This window comes from Toxorhynchites rutilus, chromosome 2 (assembly GCF_029784135.1).
Source record: "Toxorhynchites rutilus septentrionalis strain SRP chromosome 2, ASM2978413v1, whole genome shotgun sequence".
NCBI classification, from domain to species: Eukaryota; Metazoa; Arthropoda; class Insecta; order Diptera; family Culicidae; genus Toxorhynchites; species Toxorhynchites rutilus.
The window spans coordinates 24,284,068-24,303,000 of record NC_073745.1 but is presented as its reverse complement, the minus strand read 5'-3'; the positions used below and the strand labels follow the sequence as shown (position 1 = coordinate 24,303,000).

General features: G+C 42.5%; 2 protein-coding genes across 3 annotated transcripts in view; both read left to right on the top strand.

The window, feature by feature from the left end:
• Nucleotides 1–18,933, top strand: part of LOC129764786 (uncharacterized) — a 1,146,248-nt gene that overhangs the window by 335,541 nt on the left and 791,774 nt on the right. The window lies entirely within an intron of this gene.
• Nucleotides 199–5,574, top strand: LOC129765600 (uncharacterized). Its single transcript, XM_055766013.1, has 2 exons — nt 199–3,949; nt 4,475–5,574. The coding sequence occupies exons 1-2, from the start codon at nt 199–201 to the stop codon at nt 5,572–5,574; spliced, it is 4,851 nt and encodes a 1,616-aa protein (XP_055621988.1).

Below are 18,933 nucleotides of genomic sequence, written 5' to 3'. Positions count from 1 at the left end.
ATTACGAAAGAAAACGAGGAATTTAGTGGATTCCAGATTTCCAGTTCACGAAGCACGTGTTGCCGTGCAGCATCATCGACGCCATTGGCAATTTGAGTCGGTTGGTGGATGTTTTAACAGCGCTCTCAAACATCAGGTGGGTTCGTTCCATACTATAATTCAAATAACACGAACGAATCTTTCTCCGAATTTGTCGAAATGTCGCAAATCGAACAGAAAATATCCGATGATATCACCGCGATGCAAGCGCGTGTAGATAATATAACAAGATCAATGAGAAGAATAGAAGAGTTCACAAAAAGGTTCGATGCGGAGAAAGATTCGGGGCAGGTTTCGGTAAGGTTGGCTAGGCTTGATGAATTGTTCGAGCATTATGGCGAGACGGTTTTGAAGTTGCAACTTCTCTCTCCAGTGTCGAAGAAGGAGTATGAGGGTCTGTTGGATGATGCGGAGGAACGATTTTATCGATGCAAATCAATCCTAACCAATGTCTTACCGAAACAACCAGCTACGAACCAATCACGATCAAATCAAACCGTAACCCAGATCAATCATGTGAAGTATCCCGAGCTAAAATTACCAGAATTCAGCGGCAAACTAGCTGATTGGCAGTCGTTTCATGACTCCTTTGATGCGGCGGTAAACTCATGTGCACAATTAAGCGCAGTGCAAAAATTTCAGTACCTCAAAGGTACACTGAAAGTTGAGGCACTCCGATTGATTGATCCTCTCGCTGTCTCATCGGAAAATTATCCCCTGGCATGGGAAACGTTAGTTAACCGTTATAATAACAAACGTCTCTTGATCAAGTGTCACATAAAGGCACTTTTCGACACTCCTGCAATGCGACGTGAATCTCCAGAGTCGCTTCTGGAGTTAGTTGACAGTTTTGAACGAAACATCTCCATTCTAAAAAGACTTGGTGAGCCTGCGGATCGTTGGAGCTCAATCTTAGTGTATCAGTTGAGTTTACGTCTAGATAACCGAACGCTAAGAGAATGGGAACATCATGCCTCGAGAGATACCGCTAGGGAAGATGGCGCGATAAATGACGGGATGCCATCGTATGTGTGCATGATTCAATTTTTACAGGATTATGCTCGAGTTTTACAATCGCTTTCGCCTGTTTCACAAATTTCACAGCAAACGTCTTATCGTACTGTGGAAACAAAAACAAAAATGAAGTCGTCAGTTTATCACGCCGCTGAATTCTCGTCGTCGTCCTCACCATCATGCCACAGCTGTGGTCAAAATCATTATCTCGCCAATTGTCCGAAATTTCGTAGGTTGTCGCCTCGTGAACGGTTGGATTTCGCAAAAGGTCATCGCCTATGTTTGAATTGTCTCAGAACTTCGTCGCACATTTGTAAAAATTGCCCGTCATCGAACTGTCGAAAATGTGAACGCAAACATCATACGCTGCTACACTTACCTCCTCTCGAGTCGTCTCATACAGATCAACAGACATCACATCTGCCAATCGTAGCCAATCTTAACCAACCTGGTCCCCCACCTGTATTACCATCCACCCAAGTGCGACAATCAGCTCTTTGTCGCACCGTAAACCAAACCGCTCATTTTGCAAATTCTGGGAATGATATTGGAGTCTCATCAAATCTGTCGGAATCTCTAGCAGCACATTCTAATTGCGGCAGCGATTTGGTTCTTCTGTGGACTGCACTCGTCAACTTTGAGGATATGAGTGGAAAAATACATCCTGTTAGAATACTCCTCGATTGTGGATCACAATGTAATTTTATCAGTGAATCGCTCCGTCAAAAACTTAGTCTCGATACCGTCGTCTCTCGGGTAGATGTAGCTGGAATTGGATCAAGTATCGCAAAGGTTGAACGTTCGTCTGTCGCCGTCGTCTCATCTCGTGTAGCCCCCTACAGAAAGAAATTAGCTTTCCTTGTTCTGCCAGCGATCACTAGAGCCTTGCCACATAAGACCGTATCCTGTATCGATTGGAACATTCCAAATTATGTCTATTTGGCTGATCCTACGTTCAATATACCGGGTCCAATCGATGCTATCATCGGAAACGAATGCTTCGCGGAAATACTGCGATATGTAAAAATCAACCTAGAAAATAATAATCCCGTTCTCCAGAAAACCCTTTTTGGATGGGTGGTCTCCGGCAAATGTAAAGAAGACATCAACCCAATCTCGTGTCATTCGTATCATGTTAGTCGGCTTGATAGCCTGGAAAGGCTAGTAACAAAATTTTGGGAGATGGAATCGTGCTCCTCAGTAGACAATTGGTCACCGTCGGAGCAGGAATGTGAAAATCATTTCAAGCAAAATACAACCCGTGACGATCGCGGAAGATATGTTGTCAAGTTACCGAAAAGACTCGAATTAATTTCCCAGTTGCGGGACAATAAGTATAACGCTCAACGTCGTTTCCTTGCACTTGAGCGGAAATTGGAAGCAAATCTTGAACTCAAAACCATGTATCACGAGTTCATTCATGAATATATATCGATGGGCCACATGCGGGAAATATCGGCGGAAAATGATCAGTCGCCTCAATATTTTTTACCCCACCACGCGGTGTTACGCCCCGAAAGTTCGACGACGAAGCTTCGTACTGTTTTCGACGCGTCATGCAAATCGCAATCCGGAATGTCGCTCAACGATGTGTTATTGACCGGACCCACAATACAACAATCGCTCATCGCTCTAGTAATGCGATTCTGCATGCATGCGTACGTGGTAACCGCCGATATCGCCAAAATGTACCGCCAAATAATGGTACATCCTACCGATCAGCCACTACAGCGGATTTATTGGCGAGATGATAAAAACACAACGCTCAAAATATTCCAGTTACAGACGGTTACTTATGGCACCAACAGTGCATCGTTCCTCGCAACACGCGTGTTGAAGCAGTTAGCCGAGGATGAGAAGGTTAAGTTCCCGCTCGCTGCACCTGTAATCCGCAGTGATTTTTACATGGACGATCTTCTTACTGGCTGCGAAGATCTCAACAAGCTGAAAGAAACATGCTCGCAACTCGTTTCCATGTTAGACTCGGCTGGATTTCAGCTACGTAAATTTTCGTCAAACTCCCAGGATGTCCTCAACATGATCCCAGAGCATCTGAGGGAGTCAAAAACCATTCTCGAGTTTGAATCTGGTTCCTCAATCAAAACCTTGGGATTGCTGTGGGAACCAGCATCAGACTTTATCAGTTATAATGTTCCTGATTGGTCACCTATTGAAAGATATACAAAACGAATTATGTTGTCGCGGATGTCGAGGCTATTTGACCCACTTGGATTGTTGGGTCCTCTCGTTGTGACTGCAAAAATCACAATGCAGCTCGTATGGAAGGAACAAATTCCATGGGACAGTACCTTGCCCCCTGTCATTCGTCAAATGTGGGAAGAATATCAAGTACAAGTAGCCCAAATCAGAAACATACGCATTCCACGATTTGTATTGTCCCTCTGCAAAAATAGTGCATTGCAGATGCACGGATTCTGCGATGCTTCCATGCAGGCCTACGGAGCATGCATATACGTACGATCTATTGCTCCTGACGAATATTGTACTGTTCGCCTGATCGCCACCAAATCTCGTGTCGCTCCCCTAGAAGTGAAGTCGATCGCTCGACTAGAGCTGTGCGCAGCTCTTTTGCTTTCGCAACTAACCAATACCGTTTTGGATAGCATTGGTCGCGTCCAAGAGATATTTCTGTGGACCGACTCTACTATAGTCTTACACTGGCTAGCGGCGACACCGTCAACTTGGCAGACCTTTGTCGCGAACAGAGTCGCCGAAATACAACGACTTACACCCAATGTAGTTTGGAGACACGTTCCCAGTTTGGAAAATCCCGCCGATCTGCTTTCGAGAGGGATGATCTCAAAGGATCTAATGGACAGCTCGTTGTGGTGGAATGGGCCGGAATGGTTAGCTACAACCAACCACCTTTGGCCTGGTAACATTCGTCCTTCCCAGCAAGTTGCAGATCAATTTTTGGAATCTCGCAAAATATCACTCCATTCATCGTGTTCACCGTCTGAGTTAATTGAACAATATTCCTCGTTGACAAAATTACTCCGCATAGCATCTCTCTGTCGTCGTTTTGCACACAACAGTGGTTCTGGCAATGTACGTCGTCTGGGTCCACTCACGAAGCTAGAAATAAGACAAACATTGTTGTCACTGATACGACTAGTCCAGAAACAGCATTTTCCTGCAGAAATAAGCGCTCTCGCTGCGGGAAGATCTGTATCTCGTTCATCGCGTCTACGTTACCTCCACCCCATGCTACAGAATGGCCTCATTCAAGTTGGTGGCCGGTTACATTTTGCCAAGATTTCGCCTGACAGGAAGTTTCCTTTCGTGTTACCGGATAAAAATCCGTTAACTTCTTTAATTGCAGACACAATACACTAACAAACGCTGCACGGAGGATCACAACTGCTCCTGTCGACCATTCGTCACGAATTTTGGCCGTTAGGAGGTCGAAATCTGGCCAGAAAGACCGTCCACAATTGCGTGACATGTGCAAAGGCAAAGCCTCGAACCATTGAGCAACTTATGGGTCAACTCCCACCGGAAAGAGTTTCACCAGCATATCCATTCCAGTTTGTAGGAATAGATTACGCCGGACCCATTTACCTACGACCAAACACACGGAAAGGAGCACCTATTAAGGCTTACGTAGCGGTGTTTGTTTGCCTGGTGGTGAAGGCATCACATCTCGAACTAGTAACCGACTTAACTTCAGCTGCTTTCATCGCCGCACTTCGCCGGTTCATAGCCCGACGCGGGGTGCCAACTACCGTGTACTGTGATAACGCCACTAATTTCACAGCAGCGCAACGTGAGCTAAAAGAGCTACGCCAACAGTTTCTTTCACAGAAACACAAGGAAGCAGTACACAACGAAGCCAGCACACTCAAGATCGAGTTTCACTTCATCCCGCCACATGCCCCAACGTTCGGTGGCCTGTGGGAGGCGTGCGTGAAGTCTTTCAAACACCACCTCCGCAGAATAGTGGGGAATAGTCTACTCTCAGCTGAAGCCGTTTCCACAGTGTTGGCTCAAATCGAAGGCGTTTTAAACTCTCGACCAATAACTCCCCTCTCGTCTGACCCAAGCGATCTACAGGCCTTAACGCCAGGTCATTTTTTGATTGGCCGTCCGATTCTGACATTACCAGAACCTGACCTCTCGGAGATACCGACGTCTCGGCTTGATATGTGGCAGAAGATGCAGCTTTTAACTCAGCACTTTTGGAGACGTTGGCAGGACGAATACTTGTCCACGTTGCAGACTCGCTACAGGTGGACAACAGTCAACCAAAACCTCCTCATTGGATCAATCGTGCTTATACGGGATGATAATCAACCAATAGGGAAATGGTCCATGGGGAGGGTTACGGATGTTCACCCAGGAGAGGATGGACTCGTGCGGGTTGCCACCCTCAGGATACCCAGCGGAAAATTAATAAAGCGTCCGATAACCAAAATCTGTCGACTATCAGTGGAAGTGGATGCTGTCACCGTAGCCGAGCGTCCACAATCAACGACCGAACCTCCAGCACAAACCGTATAAAAAAAAAAATATATTTGAATTGTAAATTGAATAATGTTGAAATGACTTTCAAGGTGTCCGGCATGTAAAATACAATTTAAAGCCAATTAATTTGTTGTTGAACCCTATCGAATACATAAGCCAGATATGCCATCAGAACAAAATATTTCATGTCTATTGTTTAAATCGGCTGGTCACCACACAGATGTAATTACAATCAGTGTCAATAAAGATCTCGAAGCATCAGCATCGTCTTTCATCTCGATCTCGTTCGGCTTATTTTTCCATTATTGGAAGAAATTAAAATTTCGTCGTTTTTCGAATTAATCTCCTCTCGTACATCGCAATTCGCGAATTATACTTAGTGTCGTCTCGAACACTATCTATCGGAAATATTGGCCCCTATTATGTAAACTGAATCGAACGATCAATTCGATCCCTATAACTATCACTATCATTTTGTAAATCGATAGAATCTTATCGAATTGAGTTCTTTCACAAGCGTTGGTGAATTGCATATTTTGAAATGTCTCCGGAATGTTTCTTGAAGCAAAGCATCAGGAATGCAACAAGCAAACCAAACAGCTCGTAAAATTATGCCGACAGCTTTCACCCGAATGTATCTATAACAGTAAAATAGAGCTAACAAGCAGAATTCTGTTCAACTAGAATTACATAATAGAGCCCAATATTTAATTCTAGAAATTTATAATTTCTCATTCATCACTGTTACTATATTCATGACTATATTTCTTGAAAAAAATGACACAATTAATTTCACAATACTTAAAATTTACTTTCAAAATAAAAATAAAAATATTTTATTAAAACTCGCATACGCTGTCTCCAGAAGCGATGTTTTCTTCGACAATTTAGTTTTTATTAATTTTCGAAACCTTGTGCCCGATGTTTCCAACATTTTTAATTGGTCATTTAACACATTATTGAAATGATTCCTAGTGCCCATTTTTTGTTTTATTACAAGTGGTCGAACAACTGAAATGTGTTAATATTAAAGAACTAATAATCTGAAAGAAAATATAAAACCGAAACATCAATGAAGGAATCTCTACTCTTACAACTAATTTGCTTTATTAAGGTTAGCTTAAACATCTTATGAATTGATCAAGGTGTAGGAATTTTTATTCCATTTCATTTGGAGGTGTCACTATCGGGCGACCGGTAGACCATCCCTGATCTAGAATCTCGCTGTGTTATAATACTGTTCTTTTATCTTCTTCCGACGCATTATCTTCTTTCATGTCGTGTCATGTCTTCTTTTTTGTTTTTAACAGATTTCAATATTGTGTGGGACGTGAATGTGATCCTCCTATTACATCCAATGTATTTCACTTGCAATGCGTTGCGTTGTCCCTTTTATACATACCGTGCCTATGCGATGCAGCCCTGCCGCTCATATTTCGCCGGCTATAAGGTTTGCTCCAACCCTGCATCGCCCAACCTAATTACGCAGCACGAGATCTCGTCTCGCTCGGCATTCTGGCAGCGGTAAAGGCAAGACGTGTGCTCTGCGGACAAAGGATAAAACATCTCCAAAATGGCTGGACTTTTGGTGGCTCAAAAAAAATCACACATTGGCGATCCTGTCAGGAGCTGGAATTTTTTGCAGTACGTCTACTTGTGTTCGTCGCGGCTAATTAAACGTTTGGCCGATTATTTTAGCGGGGTGTGGAGCGAAATCGCAAGAAAAAATCGAAAAAACAAATACGTGGAACTGAGAAAAAATATGGCTGTCATCCCGGCTTAGTTATTGTGATTGTTGTAATATTGCCGGTAGTTGGAAAGATGGTTGAACACGAGTATTTTTTTCTCACATTTTGTTTGTTTGTTAAATGAGAAAAAAATGTGTAGTGATGTACATTTTTTGTTTGAAATGTGTAGTGATATACATTGTGGATGGAAGGGATCGGAATCGTGGTAATTAAAAGCGGATCGCGACAACCGCACTTGGTGTCATTAAAAGCGGATCGTGACGACCGCGCTAAGTGTAATTAAAAGCGGATCGTGACGACCGCACTTGGTGTTATTGAAAGCGGATCGTGACAACCGCACTTGGTGTTATTGAAAGCGGATCGTGACAACCGCGCTAGCTGTTATTCAAAGCGGATCGCGACGACCACGCTTGTTGTTATTAGAAGCGGATCGAGACGACCGCGCTTAGTGTTATTAAAAGCGGATCGTGACGACCGCGCTTATAGCGAATCGAGACGACTTCCGTATTTGTAACGGATCGAGACGACTGTGCTTTGAACATTTGTAGCGGATCGAGACGACCGCGCTTTGAGTGTTTTTTAGTGGGTCGAGACGGCCGCGTTTTTATTCAATTAGCGAATAAAGGCGACCGCGATACTTAGAACGAATGATAGCGGATTGAGACGACCGGATTGAGATTAATAGATTTGGTAATTATATACGATGGTTGATCTAGATTACTACGCGAGAAACGTAATGGGTTTTGAAAATATTTTGAGAGAGCGAGTTTGGCGAACCAGTATGACGAGAGATACGGAGGGATAGATGAAGTCTTTCATTTTTGCGCAATCACCAGAGAACTGCATGAAGCCGGTGAAAAAAAGACATGATAACAGTTTGCAAATGGAATAAGCTACCGAGAGGAATTGAACACAACAGTTCATGCATATAACTCTGCTGCGTGGGGAGCTCGTCAATATCGTATTAAATTAGGTGAGACAGTCGTTGTTGAACGTCAAACTCGTGCAAAAGGGGAATCACGTTTCGACCATCATAAGTATATCGCGATGGAAAAACGGAATGGCATGCTGGTTTTGAGCGATGAAAGCGGTCAGTTCTTGAAAAAACATGTGTCGCAGACAAATAAAGCCTAAAATGGGAGGCACTCCGAAGGAGCTATCCCGACAGAACATTATGAAAGCAGAAGAAACGATCACACTGCTCTACAGCCACCCCAGTATGAAATTTCACAGCCTATAGTTGTTGAACGCCCAAAACGAACGAAGAGAACGCCTGAACTCTCGAAAAATTTCATAACAGTAGTTGGAAATGAAGCATTTTAGAATCTAGCATGTTTAAAGTATATATTTGATCATGTATTCGACAACACAATGAACTATTTATCCCTGAGTTTCGGGTTTTTTTTTCGGAAGAGGGGTGATGTGTGGGACGTGAATGTGATCCTCCTATTACATCCAATGTATTTCACTTGCAATGCGTTGCTTTGTCCCTTTTATACATACCGTGCCTATGCGATGCAGCCCTGCCGCTCATATTTCGCCGGCTATAAGGTTTGCTCCAACCCTGCATCGCCCAACCTAATTACGCAGCACGAGATCTCGTCTCGCTCGGTATTCTGGCATTCTCTGCGGACAAAGGATAAAACATCTTCGAAATGGCTGGACTTTTGGTGGCTAAAATCACACAAATATCTCATACTATTAATTTTCTGGCGACTGCTTGATATTACATTCAGATTAATGTTAAATTCGGGTGAATGGTTTTCGCGTAAATGTTACGCAATCAAAAATGGTGTACATTTCAAAAATCAAAAGAGATATAGTATTGACGTCTTTGACAAAATTCAACATTATCTAAAGTGTTTTTTCCGAATACACTATATCCCTATCTTGATTATAAACTTTTATACAAAATTTGGATTAGTTGTAATTTTTAAAAATAAACGTGAAAAAAATTTGGTTAGGAAAACATCATCAGTAATCCACAAATTGGGAGATCATCAGATCTACCGATGTATGGATTATTTGTTGGTTATTGCATAGGCTATTCATATAACTCTTCGAGAATTTCCAAAAACGTTTCTGAGAAAAATGCATTTTATTTCAAAAAGAAAATGATTTCAAGGTAAAAAAAAAGTTGTTTGGGTATCAGGAACTCTCCTCAGCTAAACTATGCTTGTAGTTTTGAATCTTAAGCTTTCAAATCAGAACAGGCATTATCGTTTGGAGTTTCATAATTTGAATTAACGTGAATGATGTATAACTCGTGAACCTTTCATGAAATTTGTTTCTCAAGATTCATGAGCCATCGTAACAATAACTCCTCTTCTATTTATCCTGAAAACCAATATCTGCCAGGTGCTAATCTCCACCTTGGGTGTTTGTTTTAGTTCTCCCAATGTCGCCCACTAAGGAAAAAAAACAAAACACTGGCCAGAGACAATATTTATCCACTCAGGCATAGCGAATCGTCCCATCGGAAACAACGCATCCAACGATTGTAATCAACGAACGGTTCGAACTGTCCAACTTGTCCGAAAGTGTTTGAATAAGGTGAGTGTGTGAACGTTCGGCTGTTTGTTTATTATTGCCAAGGCCAAAATGTGACGCCAATCGGCAATTGTTTACGCGCAGCTGCGATGGCCGCTTTGCGGGTGTTATTTTAGGCCGAACGGCCGAATTTGGTGTGCAATTTTGTTGCTGTCGTCTGTCATCGCTCGTGCGGCAAAAGATCCAAAACGGAAGTTCAATTGCCGTTTCACGTGTGATTTGTCTGACCAAATCGGAACCGGCCCGACGTCATCGACGTAAAATTGCTGATGCTTTGCGGGCTGTTGTTAGCGAGCATTCGCATCCAGCGAATGCATTCAGACAAAAGCACAAACCAATATTTGATGAGTAAACATAAGTTCATTCGCTGTTAAATTCGCCAGAATAGCAACAATCCTGATTGGTGAAGGATGTCGCCAGAATTATGTTTTGCTGGCTCACCCACATGAATAAGCAAAAGTTTGCTTATCTCCGGTGAAATATGTTCCTGAAAATTACCTCTCCCCTACCAACACTTCATTATCGCTGATTTTGCGCGAGAATAGTAATCTGCCACACGTGTTACCGGATTATTAATTTCCCATGTTGTCGATTGTATCAGAACCTGTATTCGCATATTAAAACTTCATGCCAACAGTCGCTAACTCGTCTTGGGTCGACGGCATTGCAGACGCTCTCCAAAGAACTGTTGAGGGGCCATTTATGCATAACTAGGGCGAGTGTATATACCGGCGAAAGAAAGGTGAGGAACCCTAATCGGTGCTCGCAAATATCTCTCTAAACGCCTAAACACCACTAAACCGTAATGGCAGTGTTTGGTGCTAGCAGTGAAGCAAAAAAAGCGGAAGCAAAGCTCCACGGAAAGCTGGTTAAAGGATCCAATCCGAAGTTTGGGAACTTCTCGGTAGCAATTTTACCGTGCCACGGAGCGCGACTTCCTCGGAAGGAATCCATTCTCGGTGCGCCTGGCAGAAAATGGATTTAATCTGAATAGATAATGGTACGTGTTCGGTGGCGAAGCGTATGTCTTTGAATCGCTAACGGCTTTGTAATGCCTATCGAAAATTATGGGCCGCGAAAGTAACAACAGCAGCAGGAGCAGGATCACGTGAAGCTGTTGTTTTTCCTCAAAGCGTAAGGGCGGATGGAGAAATGATTGAGTTTGTATTGAATAAGGTCTAATCAGGTCGTGGAAAGATTCCCATGATGTGTGTTCGGATTTGATATGCTTATTAGTAGCGTATGCTTTGCGGTTTCGGCGTCTGTATTATTGGATTATTGATTCGATTCGTTGAATATGTATATTGTAATAAGCTCTGAAACAAGATTAGCAAAGCAAAGCCGGTTTCAATAATGGAAAAGTTTGCTTCTGATGTTTTTTGAAATATTTCTACGCAATGCGTGTGTGTGTGTTTACCATAAACATTTCACTTGAATATATTGAATATTACATGAAATCGAGATTTTCGAAAAAAATATCTTTTGATGCCAAAAGTCTCCAAATTGCATCAAACGCCGAGATGTACTGTCGTCTCGATTTTTGTTGTTGTTAAAAATCGAATGAACTTTTCTTGTCGTTTTGACGTAGGATTACGTCTTTCGGGAACATATTGGGGTACAAATTGAAAAATGAAAATCGATCGCATCGTGAAAAATGTCCAATTTCAAACGCTTGTTACTCATTCATTTCATGATGGATTGATGAGATTTTTGCATCAAACGATTACGGCACTCCATAACAATTTTTCACATTGAATAAAATAGTATATATCATATAACTAACTATCGAACAATTGAAAAAATTCAACCCCTATCCAAACAGTGATACCCAGTCCTGATTGGTCGAAATTGACGTCATTTCTTTTTCGCGCCCGATTCGTTCTCTCACCGGCAAGCTGCATGGCAATCGAGTAGGAGGCGCCTACATCACACATACCAAATGATATAAAAGCAAGGAGCATTCGTGGATCTCATTCATTCTTACAACGCACGTGGAACGGACAACAACAAGTGGAGAGCAGCAGCAGTGAAAGCGGCTAATATATAGGCGAGCATAGAAGTTGAGCGGTCAAAATACGAGCTGTGTCTCGCATCAAGCTTCTATGGCAGCATAAGCAGCGGCAAACAGTAGCAACGGTTGTTGAAACCGGTCTACTACTAGTGGCAGCAGCAAGCATCACGAGCGGATCGTTTCAGGCACGCTCTCTCCGTCAGAAGTGCGAGAACGTTTCTTTTTTTTTTTTTTTTTATTAATTCGTTTATTTTTACAGGCTCAGTTACTTAAGTTTAAAGGAGCCGAATTCCTAAATATATTTTTAAAACTATATATATATATATAAACAATTTTCTTACATCTATGGTTAGTAAGGTGGAAAACCGATTACTCGCGGTGTACTCGAGTTTAGAAGGGTGACATATTTTTAGGAGAAGGATGGGATATAAGGAAATTGTAACAATGTTGATGAGCACTCAATTCTTAAATCTATTCGTATATCTATAGTTTATTTACATTTCAACTTATTCTACTATTTATAGCAAGGGGACGAATTACCCGCAAAGGAAGGAAAGGAGGGTATAAGGATGTAGGGACAATCACACACGAAGATCTATAGCTTTAAGGAAAACATATATATGGGACATGTAATCAAGGTCTAACCGAGCCAACACATCTCTCACCGGCACATTGGGCTGTCTTCCTCGGGCCCGAAGGGAGTTTTCTAAATTCGATCTGGCGACCTCGCACGACCAAACAACGTGCTCAATGTCGTGATAACCTTGGCCACAAACGCAGAGATTGCTGCTGGCAAGATTGAAACGGAAGAGTAGTGCATCTAACGAACAGTGATTGGACATGAGTCGGGAGAAGGTGCGAATAAAGTCCCGACTCAAATCCAGACTTTTGAACCACGGTTTGAGGCTTACCTTTGGGATAATCGAGTGAAACCACCGGTCCAATTCATCTTCATTCCACTTGAGTTGCCAGTTAGCGATGGTATTTTTGCGAACTAAAGAATAAAATTCATTGAAGGCGATTTGACGCTGATATATATCGCCTTCAATTGCACCTACCTTTGCCAATGAGTCAGCCCTCTCATTACCCGGAATTGAGCAATGTGAAGGGACCCAGACAAAGGTAATGACATAACAGCGTCTGGATAAAGCACTCAAAATTTCTCGTATTCTCTCAAGGAAGTACGGCGAGTGCTTTTCCGGCCTCACTGAACGGATAGCTAAGACTATCCGTTACAATGTAATAGTGTTCAACAGGTCGTGAGGCGACGCTGTCCAGCGCCCAGTATATCGCTGCCAATTCAGCAATATATACCGAGCAAGGATTCTGAAGACTGTGTGAGGTGCTAAAAAATACGTTGAACACTCCAAATCCTGTGGACTCATTCATAGAGGACCCATCAGTAAAGTACATATTATCACAATTGACACGCCCATACTTTGCATTGAAGATTGTAGGAACGAACCCCAATCTAAGATAATCTGGATTTTCATGGATTTTCTCCTTCATGAACAGATCGAAATGTACAGAGGAATTGATGTAGTCAGGAAAACAAACACGGTTGGGAATATACGAAGAAGGAACAACCTGCATAGAGGTGAATTCATGATATGAACTCAGGAATCTAGAATGAAAATTTAGCTCGATCAATTGCTCAAAATTTCCGATCACCAATGGATTCATAACCTTACACCGGATGAGGAACCGAAGAGATAATAAATTGAAGCGATCTTTTAGTGGGAGTACGCCTGCCATAACCTCGAGGCTCATGGTATGCGTTGAGGGCATACATCCCAACGCAATACGGAGACAAAGATACTGAATTCGCTCGAGTTTAATGAGGTGTGTTTTGGCAGCTGATTGAAAACAGAAACTGCCATACTCCATCACTGAGAGAATAGTTGTTCGATACAACATAATAAGATCTTCGGGATGGGCTCCCCACCAGGTGCCGGTAATTGTACGGAGAAAGTTTATTCTTTGTTGACATTTTTTACTCAGATACCTAATATGGGCCCCCCAAGTACATTTGGAGTCGAACCAGACCCCAAGATACTTGAATGACATAGCATGAGTGATCGGTTTACCCAAAAGTTGAAGCTTTGGTTTTGCTAGTCTATGCTTCCTAGAAAAAACCACCATCTCTGTTTTCTCCGTGGAGAATTCGATCCCTAGCCCAATGGCCCAGGTTGAAAAATTGTTCAAAGTATCTTGTAAAGGTCCTTGCAGGTCGGATTCGTTTGATCCTACGACAGACACCACTCCATCATCTGCAAGTTGTCTTAGGCTGCAATTTTGTATAAGGCAATTGTCGATGTCGCTTACATAGAAGTTGTACAAAAGGGGGCTTAAACATGAGCCCTGGGGGAGGCCCATGTAAGAGACCCGACTTACTGCCGAATCTCCGTGAGAAAAGTTCAAATGTTTCTCACAAAGCAAGTTATATAACATATTATTCAATAGAGGCGGCAGACCCCGAGAGTGTAATTTGTCTGACAAAACCTCTATTGAAACAGAATCAAAGGCCCCCTTTATGTCCAAGAATACTGAAGCCATTTGTTTTTTTTCGGCGTAAGCCATTTGAATTTCTGAAGAAAGCAACGCAAGACAATCATTCGTCCCCTTGCCCCTGCGGAACCCATATTGTGTATCTGAGAGTAGGCCATTCGTTTCAACCCATCGATCAAGGCGAAACAAGATCATTTTCTCCAACAATTTCCGTATACAAGACAGCATTGCTATTGGGCGGTACGAATTGAAGTCGGACGCGGGTTTTCCGGGTTTTTGAATAGCTATAACTCGTACTTGAGAGAACGTTTCTTGGCATCGTGAAAATGCAGCATCGAATCTGAGCGGCCAACAATTGAGCTGTGTCTCACATAAGTGGCAGTGGCAGCAGCAGCGGCGGTAAACATCGATGCTGAACCTCAACAATCGAGCTGTGTCTCGCATCGGTCCACTACTGTTGGCATCAACAAATATCATGAGTAGAGAGTTTCAGGCATTCTCTCTTTCTCTACTGCTGCTGCTGCTGCTGCTACTCAGTCAGATTTCTCATTCTTGTTGGACGCTCAGATCGATAAACATATGTGTTTCTAGTGTGCATTGCTGGTACTCCTGTTCACATCAACCAATACAATTGGATGCGGTTATGGAGTTAAAGGAGACAAAGGACCCGGTTAAGGAATAGTGTATCGCACGGTTCCACATGGCAACATCCAGTGTATCAAACCCGCTATCCGTTGTTTAGCTCACCGTGATGGTGTCAACGAAACCCTTGCAAACCGACGCACAGAAGCCGAAGATGCCAAAACCAAGGAAAGCAGCAGCGACTCGGAAAAAACTACCGTTGCCAAAAAGTTAACAACTGCTACATCCGACTGAAACCTCACATTAGCACGCAGCAGATTCCGTACAACCCATTTAACCATTCCAGTCCTTTTCAGGACTTTCGATATTGCTTTGAAACGAAAGAGTTTAATTTGTTGTTTTCCACTTATCATAAAAATGATATAAAACTACGATCAAAAATACTGTTTACTTTTCATCATTCTTTGTGTGGACACCGACTGGACAGCATTGTTGCTGGACGGGCTGGACGGCGAGGGATCGAGTGCCTTTCTCAAGGCAAGAGGGCGGAGGTGGTACCGCTGGAGTAGAATAGAGTAGAGTTTTCAAAGGGCCTTTCTCATGGCTAGAGACGAATGAACTGCAAAAGTTTAAAGTCTCTATAATACAATACCTTCCTTCCTTCCTGTTTACTTTTACATTTTCTTTGATCATGTGCAACTAACAGGAAACTTATCACGTCAGAAACATACTTTCCATCAACCAACCTGACTGGATGCGGTAAGGGAGGCGAATAACATATGTATGTATATATATATATATAGCGAAACGGCTTCGGTCATACACAGCACGTTTCAAACAAATGCCTCAAGGAATTTTCTAAAATAATATTTTGCCGATGCCTTTGCGCGAACTACACAGGCGAGTAGCACCATACTAGCAAATCAAATGTCGAAGTTCGTGATATGGGTGCGTTCATCGCTATTCGGTTCGGCGTCGGTTTAACCCTTTCATTACGGCAGTGTGCTCCGCCGAAGTGCTACCCCTGTACGAAGTACTGCGCCGAAAAGTATGCACATCGCGCTGGTGTGATCGAAGAGCAGTATGAATTTCATGTCGTCTAAAGACGACGCTCGTACACACAGCTCGTCGCGTGGATGTCGTCTATAGACGACGCTCGTAACGGATGGGTTAACCATCAATAACTACGCTTGGCAACATTGACATCTGGCAATTTTCATATAAGATTTTTTCCCCGCATGTTAAAAGTGGTTTTTCATGTACATAAAAGCGCAGCGTAGTATGTCAACTGCTTCCCGGTTAGAAAATTAATGATCGTTAGAAAATAAATGAGCGACCCGTCCAATTTCAAACGCTTATTGCTCATTCATTTCATGATGGGTTGATGAGATGTTTGCATCATACGTTGTCGGCACTCCGTAATAATTTTTCACATTGAATAAAATAATATATATCATGTAACTAACAATCGAACAATTAAAAAATCTCAACCACTATCCAAACAGAAGATACCTAGGCCTGATTGATCGAAATTGACGTCATTTCTTTTTCACGCCCGATTCGTTCGTTCACCGGCAAGCTGTATGACAATCGAGGAGGAGGCGCCTACTTCACACATACCAAATGATATAAAAGGATGGAGCGTTCGTGGATTTTATTCATTTTTACAACGGACGTGGAACGGACAACAGTGGAGAGCAGCAGCAGTGGACGCGGCTAATATATAGACGAGCATCGAAGCTGTGTGGTCAATAGGCTAGCTGTGCCTCACATCAAGCTTCTATGGCAGAATAAGCAGCGACAAACTACTACTACTCTACTAGTGGCAGCAGTAAGCATCGCGAGCGGAGCATTTCGGGCACGCTCTCTCCATCAGAAGTGCGAGCACATGATTCTTGGAATCGTGAAAGTGCAGCAGTGAACTTCAAGACGAGCATCGAATCTGAGCGGCCAACAATTGAGCTGTGTCTCATATCAAACTTAAGTGGCAGTAGCAGCAGCAGCGGCGGTAAACATCGAGGCCTAACATCAACAATCGAGCTGTGTCCCGCATCGGTCCAGTACTGATGGCAACAGCAAACATCATGAGCAGAAAGTTTCAGGCATGTTCTCTCTTTTTGCTGATGCTGCTGCTCAGTCAGATTTCTCATTTTGTTCGACGCTCAGATCGGTAAACATATATGTTTTTAGTGTTTTATGTGTGGTCACATCAGATCAACATCAACCAACATGACTTCATGCGGCAAGGAAGGCAAAGGAGGATCGAAGCGTATCGCAAGGTTCTACATGACAATATCCAGTGTATCAAATTCGCTATTCGCCGTTTAGCTCGACGTGATGGTGTCAACGAAAACCACCAAAATAAAAACAGAAATAAGCAGCAGCGGCTCCGAAAAAGCTACCGCTGCCAAAAAACAACAGAAGTGAATTGTTGTTTTTGTTGCTCCATAAAGTTTTACGCGAGTAAATATGTCGGAATATATGTTCACGCAATATGAGCGCCAATCTCGTAAACGTGCATCGGAGCTGAAACAACTTTCTATCACTGATACCGAAAGCTCGATTGTAACACTGGTGAAATGAACAAAAAATACCCAACAACCAAATCAAACGGCCCTTTTCAGGGCCATCAGATCATTATCAAAGAGTTTAACAATATATTTTTTCAAACATCCAAAATCAGCATGCGACAGATAGCCTAACGTAATCCTACGTCAACTATGCGGTCGTGTCTCGGACACAACCTTCTGTGACTTTTTTCTTAACACTTTGGCGTCCGGGGACACCACAGTGGTTACGCGCGAAAACTAGCGGCTGACTGCCGGCGACACCACAGTGGTTACGTGTGCATAGTATCTCTGTGGCCGGCGATAGCACTTTAGTATCGTTTACATTCTGTTGGGGTTTTGTTTAGGCAACAATAACTTAAACACGCCAACATGTTTTTTGTTTTTATAAGTAGGGAAGGTGGGGAAATACGGACATATTAAGAAGAACTTTAATCATATCTTTCGAAACTCACGTTTCTCCAAACTTATACGAGGGTCACTATTTATATTTCGGGAATAGGAACAAAAACAAATAGTTAAGCTGCGAATATATTTTTATTGTTTTTCAAAGTACTCGCCACGATGATCGATACACTTTTGCATGCGCTTAAACCAATTTTCAAAGCATTTATTCCAATCGACGCGAGCCTTTTTTTGAGCCCATGTCAAATTATGTGGGATCCAACGTGAACATAATTCTCGCACAACTAAGTGTTCATGTAAAATCGCATTTATAGTGGTGGAACTAATGCTTAGGGATGCCTCAATCTCACAATAGGTTACATGACGATCTTGCTTAATCATTTCGTGCACAGCATCGATGTTTTCTGGCACTACAGTCGATTTTGGACGACCTTCACGAAACTGGTCGGACAGCGAACTACGACCACGATTGAATTCACTATACCAGCGATACACAGTGGTTTTTGATGGAGCTTCATCGCCAAAAAGTCCAAAAGTCAAATTAAGTTGATTGGCGCACTCTTGTTGTGATAATCCACGTCGAAAGTCGTAGAAAATCATCGCACGAAAATGTTCACGATTCAGTTCCATTTTTTTGCCGAGACCAAACTTTCAACTAAATATAAAATAAACAAATAGCGTCCGTATGACAAAATGTTCTGAGTACGTATATCGTCAAAAATGTCAAACTTTACGATGGAACCGTCATATGGACTCACATGACATCAGTGTTGCCAATTCCCGAAATATAAATAGTGACCCTCGTATGCAGTTTCTTGCATTTCAATATATTGTTTTTCGAATTAATCGGCCGAATGTTTTTCAATGTTTTTACTAAAATTAAAACAGACCGAAAAGCAGAACATTTTTTCGATGATTACCCGCATTGACATATAGTGGGGCGAATATGGACAGGTTTGTAATATTTACATATGTATATTCTCTAAATTTAATGAAAGTAGGGGAACAGGGTTGAGAACTTATG

Bases quoted from the DNA above. Each gene is read 5' to 3' on its own strand.
- LOC129765600 (XM_055766013.1), top strand. From the start codon at position 199: ATGTCGCAAATCGAACAGAAAATATCCGATGATATCACCGCGATGCAA. The intron at 3,950-4,474 runs GTAACATTCGTC...TTTGGCCGTTAG, and splicing joins AACCAACCACCTTTGGCCTG to GAGGTCGAAATCTGGCCAGA.